The 10,105-nt window shown below is 42.3% G+C and overlaps 1 protein-coding gene across 1 annotated transcript in view; it reads right to left on the bottom strand.

Moving 5' to 3' along the window:
- Nucleotides 1-1,354: 1,354 nt before the first annotated feature.
- The window catches only part of LOC139405193 (growth arrest-specific protein 2-like), a 48,075-nt gene continuing 39,324 nt past the window's right edge, over nucleotides 1,355-10,105 (bottom strand). The window contains exons 6-8 of the mRNA XM_071147623.1: nucleotides 9,519-9,732; nucleotides 8,960-9,067; nucleotides 1,355-2,101 (exon numbers count right to left, since the gene is read on the bottom strand). Of these exons, the coding sequence (XP_071003724.1) occupies nucleotides 1,892-2,101; nucleotides 8,960-9,067; nucleotides 9,519-9,732 (532 nt within the window). The 3' untranslated portion in view covers nucleotides 1,355-1,891. The remainder of the gene's footprint in view (nucleotides 2,102-8,959; nucleotides 9,068-9,518; nucleotides 9,733-10,105) is intronic.

Here is a 10,105-nt window from a genome sequence, read left to right as displayed (position 1 = left end):
TAATCTTCTCACAATAATGATGTTAATTAATAGCGTTCCTAAAATTAACAAATTATCAAAAGCTTTTAACTTCAAAAAACAGGAGAGACAAACTAGCTCATGGAAAAAAAGAGAAATCACACATAATAGCACATTGGAGAAATTAATAGACATTACAGAGATACATAATCATAACAAACACATCCTACGTATAAGCTATTCATATTAGTCAGGACTTTTAACATAATAAAGTAGCACTATTTCAAACAGATTTTAAATGTTGACTTCCATTAGAATGAATGGTGGAACCCTTTGGTCTTTAAAGCAAAAAAGCTCAAGCCAGAGACAGGTCCCTGGGCGTGGTAACCAGTAAGCCTGTACTGTGACCGATGGTGGGATTACATTTAAAAAACATATTGTTTTAGCCATGATTATCTTCCCTTGTGTGGTGTAGCTGCATATTTAGAAAACAAGGAAAGGAGAAAGCCCATGATTGGTGGAACCGTAGGAGGAACATGATTGGTGGAACCGTAGGAGGAACATGATTGGTGGAACATGTCCAGATTTAGCTTGACCAGTATCCAATCATTATTCAGAATATATCCATTATTACAGAAGTCATACTATACTTTCACACTATTAAATGAATGAATGACAAAAGTCAAACAAAATACACACAAGGTAACATTAGAAAACATGCTTTTAGTACCAAATATACCAGCCTCAATCCCCGGCTAAAAATGATTGTCAAAATGATTGTCAAAATGATTGTCAAAATGATTGCATAGATAATTCTCAAAGGCTGTAAATCCAAATCAAACTGTCACGTTGACGCTAGTTCGCCGTGACTGCTAGGACAGGAGATATATACCTGCTGGCCACTGTCTGTTCTGTAGCTCAGGTGGGCCGGCTGTGGCTTACATCAACTAGAAGACAGCAACTGGTTGGAATCTGGTTGGAATGACACTGTGTCAGCTGGCTTTACCCTCTGTGTCACTGTCATTTCAATCAGTTTTGCTAGTTGGGAAAGGCAAGAGGTCATTTCCTCAGGTCCTCATGAATGTCTTTACTTCTTGTTGCGGTAGTAGGCGGCCATCTTTACTTCTTGTTGCGGTAGTAGGCGGCCATCTTTACTTCTTGTTGCGGTAGCAGGCGGCCATCTTTACTTCTTGTTGCGGTAGCAGGCGGCCATTTTTACTTCTTGTTGCGGTAGTAGGCGGCCAACTTTACTTCTTGTTGTGGTAGCAGGCGGCCATTTTTACTTCTTGTTGCGGTAGTAGGCGGCCAACTTTACTTCTTGTTGCGGTAGTAGGCGGCCAACTTTACTTCTTGTTGCGGTAGTAGGCGGCCATCTTTACTTCTTGTTGTGGTAGTAGGCGGCCATTTTTACTTTTTGTTGCGGTAGTAGGCGGCCATCTTTACTTCTTGTTGCGGTAGTAGGTGGCCATTTTTACTTTTTGTTGCGGTAGTAGTTGGCCATCTTTACTTCTTGTTGCGGTAGTAGGTGGCCATCTTTACTTCTTGTTGCGGTAGTAGGCGGCCATCTTTACTTCTTGTTGCGGTAGTAGGCGGCCATTTTTACTTTTTGTTGCGGTAGTAGGCGGCCATCTTTACTTCTTGTTGCGGTAGTAGGCGGCCATTTTTACTTTTTGTTGCGGTAGTAGGTGGCCATCTTTACTTCTTGTTGCGGTAGTAGGTGGCCATCTTTACTTCTTGTTGCGGTAGTAGGCCACCACCACCATCCTCGCATTGCTCAAACTGATCCCCTTGGTTGAAGCGTCAGTTGACTTTTTGCTGCGGTAGTGTACGGCCATCTTTACTTCTTGTTGCGGTAGTAGGCGGCCATCTTTACTTCTTGTTGCGGTAGTAGGCGGCCATCTTTACTTCTTGTTGCGGTAGTAGGCGGCCATCTTTACTTCTTGCTGCGGTAGTGTGCGGCCACCACCAAGTAGCTGTCTGGGGTGAGGTCCTTGGTGTTGGGGGACTTGGGGGACATGGGAAAGGCCTTCCCCTCCACTCTGGAGATCTGGAGCATCCGACATGGGTCGTGTTTCAGCAGGTAGCTCTCAAAAGTCTCCCAGCCTCCTCCCACACGCACCATCACATGCTTGTTGTGTAACATCTAGGACAAGAAGAAGAAGATATTATTTCACGGTGTAGTACAAGGGTATTCAAATCCCAGCCCGGAGGTTCAGAGTACTGCTGGTGTTCTGTTCTACCTGATCATTCATTGCACTGACCTGATATCCCAGGACTAAACACAGACCTTGATTAGAGGGGAAGAATGCAAATCACAATGGGAATGGTCTTTGAGGTCCAGATTTAGTGTAGTAGATGGACATCTCTAGTAACTCACAGCTAGTACAATGGCTTTGTTTGATTCCTTTTCACTAATAAATGACTCCAAAACTAAACTACTGTAAACACTAGTCCTGCTGCTACCGTCTGTAAGGTGGTACTACTGTAAACACTACTCCTTCTGCTACCTGCTACTGTCTGTAAGGTGGTACTACTGTAAACACAACTCCTGCTGCTACCGTCTGTAAGGTGGTACTACTGTAAACACTACTCCTGCTGCTACCTGCTCCTGTCTGTAAGGTGGTACTACTGTAAACACTAGTCCTGCTGCTACCGTCTGTAAGGTGGTACTACTGTAAACACTACTCCTGCTGCTACCTGCTCCTGTCTGTAAGGTGGTACTACTGTAAACACTAGTCCTGCTGCTACCGTCTAACGTGGTACTACTGTAAACACTACTCCTTCTGCTACCTGCTACTGTCTGTAAGGTGGTACTACTGTAAACACAACTCCTGCTGCTACCGTCTGTAAGGTGGTACTACTGTAAACACTACTCCTGCTGCTACCTGCTCCTGTCTGTAAGGTGGTACTACTGTAAACACTAGTCCTGCAGCTACCGTCTGTAAGGTGGTACTACTGTAAACACTACTCCTGCTGCTACCTGCTCCTGTCTGTAAGGTGGTACTACTGTAAACACTAGTCCTGCAGCTACCGTCTGTAAGGTGGTACTACTGTAAACACTACTCCTGCCTACTACCTGCTACCGTCTGTAAGGTGGTACTACTGTAAACACTACTCCTTCTGCTACCTGCTACCGTCTGTAAGGTGGTACTACTGTAAACACTACTCCTGCTGCTACCTGCTCCTGTCTGTAAGGTGGTACTACTGTAAACACTAGTCCTGCAGCTACCGTCTGTAAGGTGGTACTACTGTAAACACTACTCCTGCTGCTACCTGCTCCTGTCTGTAAGGTGGTACTACTGTAAACACTAGTCCTGCTGCTACCGTCTAACGTGGTACTACTGTAAACACTAGTCCTGCTGCTACTGTCTGTAACGTGGTACTACTGTAAACACTAGTCCTGCTGCTACCGTCTAACGTGGTACTACTGTAAACACTACTCCTGCTGCTACCGTCTGTAACGTGGTACTACTGTAAACACTAGTCCTGCTGCTACCTGCTACCGTCTGTAACGTGGTACTACTGTAAACACTACTCCTGCTACCTGCTACTGTCTGTAAGGTGGTACTACTGTAAACACTAGTCCTGCTGCTACTGTCTAAGGTGGTACTGCTGTAAACACTAATCCTGCTGCTACCGTCTAACATGGTACTCCTGTACGTTTTCCTGTGTTGGTTACCATGGCAACATCTACACCAGACAAATAAATAGCGGGACAGAGGAATAAAAAAAGGCGCTATTTCCATATCCACAATGCGTTGTGATTCCATTAAACTACCTAGCTATCCTGCCGCTATCAATCCTCATTTACAGTAGAAGGTCTTCAGAGCCCAAGCTTTCAATCCAAGCAGTAATGAGTGCCTGCAGAAAGCCCCGTTTGACAGTGACAGGAAGTACCAGTTAACCCATGAAGTGTACGTGCATGGAGCGTGCTGCTGACTGTTGACATTAAATGGCCAAATACAAACAGAACGTACTGTATATTAAATATGGCTACTGAATTCCAAGTCGACACTCAATCAAGCCTGAATGGCTAGTAGCAAGTTAGATTGTGTGGCCCATAGAATTACATATATAATTTAATAGGATATCTGTGGTATGGCCTGTCCTCTTCTATACACTATAGACAACACTCTCTTTCTCTCTCTCTCCTCCAGCAGCATAACACACATTTATAAGCCTCTTTAACAGAATCAATCAACAGGCCATTGGCAGGGCACTCGTTCCATGAATGTGTGCCCCCTCAGGCATTGTGACCAGGGACATAATGGGCTTTTGGCACAGAGGGCTTTTCAATCATGTCTCTATGGTGCTGGGAGACAGGGGGACCCAGCTAGGCCTGCACCCAGGAGAGAGCAAGGAGTCTGGGGGTGAACAAGTGTCCCGGTGGCCTGTTAGCAAAGCATTTTATTGGAGAAGAGAGACAGTGGAAAAAGAGAGGGAGAGTTGTTTTTTTTGGGTATCTGTATTTTACTTTACCATTTATATTTTTGACAACTTCAACTTTAACTTCACTAGATTCCTAAATATAATAATGTACGGTGCCTCAGGAAAGTATTCAGACCCCTTGACTTTTCCCAAATGTTGTTACATTACAGCCTTATTCTAAAATTGATTAAATACAAAAAATGCCCCCAGCAATCTACACACAATACCCCATAATGACATCACAATACCCAATAATGACATCACAATACCCAATAATGACATCACAATACCCAATAATGACATCACAATACCCCATAATGACAATGTGAAAACAAGTTGTTAGAAATTTTTGCAAATGTATTAAAAATAAAAACAGAAACACCTTATTTACATAAGTATTCATACCCTTCGCTATGAGACTTGAAATTGAGCTCAGGTGCATCCTGTTTCCATTGATCGTCCTTGAGATGTTTCTACAACTTGATTTTAGTCCACCTGTGGTCAATTGGACATGATTTGGAAAGGCACACACCTGTCTATACAAGATCCCACAGCTAACAGTGTATGTCACAGCAAAAACCATGGCCATGAGGTCGAAGGCAGGATTGTGTCGAAGGCACAGATCTGGGGAAGGGTACCAAAACATTTCTGCAGCATTGAAGGTCCCCAAGAACACAGTGGCCTCTCTCATTCTTAAATGGAAGAAGTTTGGAACCACCAAGACTCTTCCTAGAGCTGGCCGCCCAGCCAAACTGAACGATCGGGGGGGAAGGCCTTGGTCAAGGAGATGACCAAGAACCTGATGGTCACTGACAGAGCTCTAGTTCCTCTGTGGAAATTGGAGAACCTTCCAGAAGGACAACAGACTCTGCAGCACTCCACCAATCAGGCACTTATGGTAGAGTGGCCAGACGGAAGCCACTCCTCAGTAAAAGGCACGACAGCCCGCTTGGAGTTTGCCAAAAGGCACCTAAACACTCTCAGACCATGAGAAACAAGGTTCTCTGGAGAGACCTGAAAATAACTGTGCAGCAACACTCCCCGTGCAACCTGACAGAGCTTGAGAGGGTCTGCAGAGAAGAATGAGAGAAACTCCACAAAAACAGGTGTGCCAAGCGTGTAGCGTCATACCCAAGAAGACTCGAAGGCTGTAATCGCTGCCAAAGATGCTTCAACAAAGTACTGAGTAAATGATCTGAATACTGATGGAAATGTGATATTTCAGTTGTTTTTGTGGGGATAAATGAGCAAAAAATTTCTAAACCTGCCTTTGCTTTGTCATTATGGGGTATTGTGTGTAGATTGATGAGGGGAAAAACGATGTAATCCGTTTTAAACTAAGGCTGTAACGTAACAAAATGTGGAAAAAGTCAAGGGGTCTGAATACTTTCCGACGGCACAGTACTTTTTTACTCCATTCATTTCCCCCAATAGTAGTCTTTACATTTTAAATGCTTAGCAGGGCAGATTTTTTAATATTTTTAATTCACACATTTATCAAGAGAACATCCCTGATCATCCATTCTGCCTCGATCTGGCAGACTCACTAAAGAAAATGGATTTGTTTGTAAACGATGTCTGAGTGTTGGAGTGTGCCCCTGGATATACATTATTTTATTTATTTATATAATAATTGTGCTGTCTGGATTGCTTAATATAAGTAATTTGAAATGATTGATACTTTTACTTTGGATACTTAAAGGTGTACTATGCAGAAATCACACCACCATTTCCTGGTTGCTAAAATTTCTAATAGTTTGCCTAATTTCAGTTTGTGACAAAACAAGCAAGTATATTGTACAGAATCTAAACCGCTTTGAAATATATTTTGCATAAACAAAAATATTAATATTGTATTTAACTGTTTGAAGTACAAAACCGAAAGTAAAATACACAGAAACTAAACTTAAGAACGAGACGCATAGAAATAGCACACATAGAACATATCTACCACTTCTTAGACTTTCTTTCAATTGTGAATGACAGTTCTATAACTGACATTTCTATGTGAATTTGGTGGGTCGCCCAAAAAAAGTGACATATTGTAGCTTTAAATTTATTTTAGCAATTACATTTACCTGTGATACTTAATATAAGTAATATTCTAACTTTCATTTATATTTAAAACGGAATACTTTAGACATTTACTCAAGTAGTATTTTACTGGGTGACACCTTGACGTGAGTCATTCTCTTTACTTTTACTCAAGTATGACAATTGGGTACTTTTACCACCACCATTGCTAGCTGAGAACCAGAGTGAGATGGAGGTTCACACTTTCTGTGACTTACCAGGCAGCCCATATTGAGAGCACACAGAAACAGACGTTTCATTTCATCCAACACTCTAGAGTCCAAGAAGCTCATTCTTGGAATTGAACAGTCATGGACAAAGAAGAATCAAGACTCGTCTTCGTTGTGACTTGTCCTTGGTTGCTCAGCAACCCTTATGGATGGTTGAAAGAAACGTCGATCGTACAAAAGATGTCTGGGTTCCCCCTCTGAATAGTAGAAAACATTTTATTTAGGATATCTACTTGACAGCAGAGGGCACTATGGGAACAAACGGTTTATTTTAGACCCTGAACACTGGCCCATGTCCGTTAAAACCAGGCTAACATACAACCTTTCTCTTATTCTGCATTTGTGATCCTCAAAGAGCTATCCATCCAGAAACGGTGATACTGTGTGCTACCAGCAGGGGTCATTCTAGAGCGTATTGTCAGCCCTTGTTGACCTACAGTCCAGATCCTCCTTCAACAGCATTTTTAGACATGTGAATCCTGGTTGTGAATCCAAGATTCCAAGAGCACCAATGATACTTCACCAATCTGTATTTGTAAATAGACTTCATTTTTGCAAGGCAATTGTTTTGTAGCAAGGTCTGTTTGAGTTAGGGGCGGTAGGTAGCTTAGTGGTTAGAGTGTTGGGCCAGTAACTGAAAGGTTGCTGGATCGAATCCCCGAGCTGACAAGGTAAAATATCTGTCATTCTGCCCCTGAACAAGGCAGTTTAACCCCACTGTTCCTAGGCTGTTATTGTAAATCAGAATGTATTCTTAACTGACTTGTCTAGTTAAATAAATAGAAAGTTACAGTATTTATTTACATAAGAACATTTATATTTTATGTAAACGAGGAAACAATTAAGAATAAATACAAATCATGGCGATAGCTCATTGGCAAGAATAACGGCATATACATTATCGTAGAGTATCTTAGTGTTTTAGAAAAAGGGCTATTCTAACCCTAACCCTAACCCTCCTAACCCTAACCCTAACAACCCTAACCCTAACCTAACCCTAACCCTTCTAACCCTAACCCTTCTAACCCTAAACCTAACCCTAACCCTTCTCACCCTAACCCTAATCCTTCTAACCCTAACCCTTCTAACCCTAACCCTAACCCTTCTAACCCTAACCCTTCTAACCCTAACCCTTCTAACCCTAACCCTTCTAACCCTAACCCTTCTAACCCTAACCCTAATGTATTATTTATCAAGCCTGTTGATCCTGAGGGCTCTCTTTTTTCCCCCCCGAACCCCATCAACCCTGGCTGGCCCATAGAGGTAAGAAAGAGGAGTCTAGATGGATATAAACTTCTTTTTTTTTAAAGCATGGATAATACAAAGAGGAGTTCTCTTTCCATCTCTATGGTGCCACAGGAGACAGACACAGACATAGTTGGAATACCATCACCAGTAAATGAAGCCTCAAAGCAGCAGAGGAGTTGCTACCAGCAGGGACAATGGACGCCTGTCATCCACACAGTCAGGCAGTCCAAATAACAACACACTGCTGTGTGTGTGTGTGTGTGTGGTGTGTGACTCAGTTCACATTGAGATGAGAAACGTTATTGTTGTTGAACTGAAAACCTCATATAACTCCAACCTGGATTAAAAAATGTAAAAAAAATCCTGCCAAAAGTGAAAGGTCAATTAACAACAAATTCCTGGAAAAACGTGGGTCAGCCAAAATCCAGACTCATACAATTCAGACTCATAAAATCCAGACTCATAAAATTCAGACTCATCAAATCCAGACTCATAAAATTCAGACTCATCAAATCCAGACTCATAAAATTCAGACTCATCAAATCTCAGAACAAGGAGGAAAGAGTGGGTTTGTTATGAGGACAGAATTGGCTGTCATTCAACAGCCATCTATTAGTCATCAATGGTCTATGGTCCCAGAGGACACTGAGGAGCAATGGACCTGAGTAAGTAAGAAAGTATTTCTGTACAATCCGTATTCATATCTGCCATGTCAATATAATATTCACAGCAATATGAAATGCCACAACCCCAGTATAAATCACTTACAGTACAAGCCAGCCATGTGCAAAATTATTGACACCAGATTTCAACACTTCAGATTTGACCCCACCGAACCCAAAACATTTGGTCAAAGATATTTTGGCAGGCACAGTCCAAGCCCAATTTAAAGTCCAGCTGCTGTTAACTATGTGGCTGAGTCGTAATGCAACTAGAAATTCATGTTACAAAAAAAAAACAAAAAAAACATGGCGTTTGTGCCAGAGAAAGTGAGTAAAAAGATGAGGAGGGTTGGCACACACCCGGATGAAGAGCATCTTCTCCCCGACGCGATAGCGGCCCTGAGCCTGTCTCTCCACACAGAATTTATTGGGACACTTGCAGGGAGGCTCCTCAAAGATATGCTTCACCTGAGACGCACACATGCACAAACAAACATCATTAGATTAGTAGGGAGGTCAATCCAACAACCCTCCCCAAATTCCTGGTAATATTCATACATTCCTGGTAATCCCCATAAATTCCTGGTAATCCCCATAAATTCCTGGTAATCCTCATAAATTCCTGGTAATCCTCACAAATTCCTGGTAATCTTCATAAATTCTTGGTAATCCTCATAAATTCCTGGTAATCCTCATAAATTCCTGGTAATCCTCATAAATTCCTGGTAATCCTCATCAATTCCTGGTAATCCTCATAAATTCCTGGTAATCCTCATAAATTCCTGGTAATCCTCATAAATTCCTGGTAATCCTCATAAATTCCTGGTAATCCTCATAAATTCCTGGTAATCCTCATAAATTGAAAACGTAATTCAACGTAATTTCATGACATTGTGTTGACCTTGTGTACCCTACTCACAGCCTCATCCAGCAGCTTCCCTGTGCTCTTCTTGCTAGACGACAAGCACTTGGTTGGAGAGGGGAATGGAGAGGTTGGAGAGGGGGATGGGGGGTTTGGAGAAGGGGATGGAGAGAGAGATTGGGAGGGAGAGACAGGTGAGGGTAGCGATACTTTCTCCTCCTGTTCTATCTCCTTCTCCAGCTTGATAAGCCCCGGAGGCTCCACGTTGTACCTAAAGATAATAGGACAACAGTTTACATGAAGGTATACATTATAGTGGCCTAGGGTCAAATACATTATAGTGGCCTGGGGTCAAATACATTATAGTGGCCTGGGGTCAAATACATTATAGTGGCCTGGGGTCAAATACATTAGTGGCCTTGGCTCAAATACATTATAGTGGCCTTGGCTCAAATACATTATAGTGGCCTGGGCTCAAATACATTCTAGTGGTCTGGGCTCAAATACATTATAGTGGCCTGGGCTCAAATACATTATAGTGGCCTGGGCTCAAATACATTATAGTGGTCTGGAGTCAAATACAGTACAGTGGTCTAGGGTGAAATACATTATAATGCCCTGGGGTCAAATACATTATAGATGAC

Source organism: Oncorhynchus clarkii, unplaced genomic scaffold (genome assembly GCF_045791955.1).
Source record: "Oncorhynchus clarkii lewisi isolate Uvic-CL-2024 unplaced genomic scaffold, UVic_Ocla_1.0 unplaced_contig_12468_pilon_pilon, whole genome shotgun sequence".
Classification (NCBI taxonomy): Eukaryota; Metazoa; Chordata; class Actinopteri; order Salmoniformes; family Salmonidae; genus Oncorhynchus; species Oncorhynchus clarkii.
Note: the sequence above shows the minus strand (reverse complement) of the source record. Positions and strands in the feature narration are given on the sequence as shown.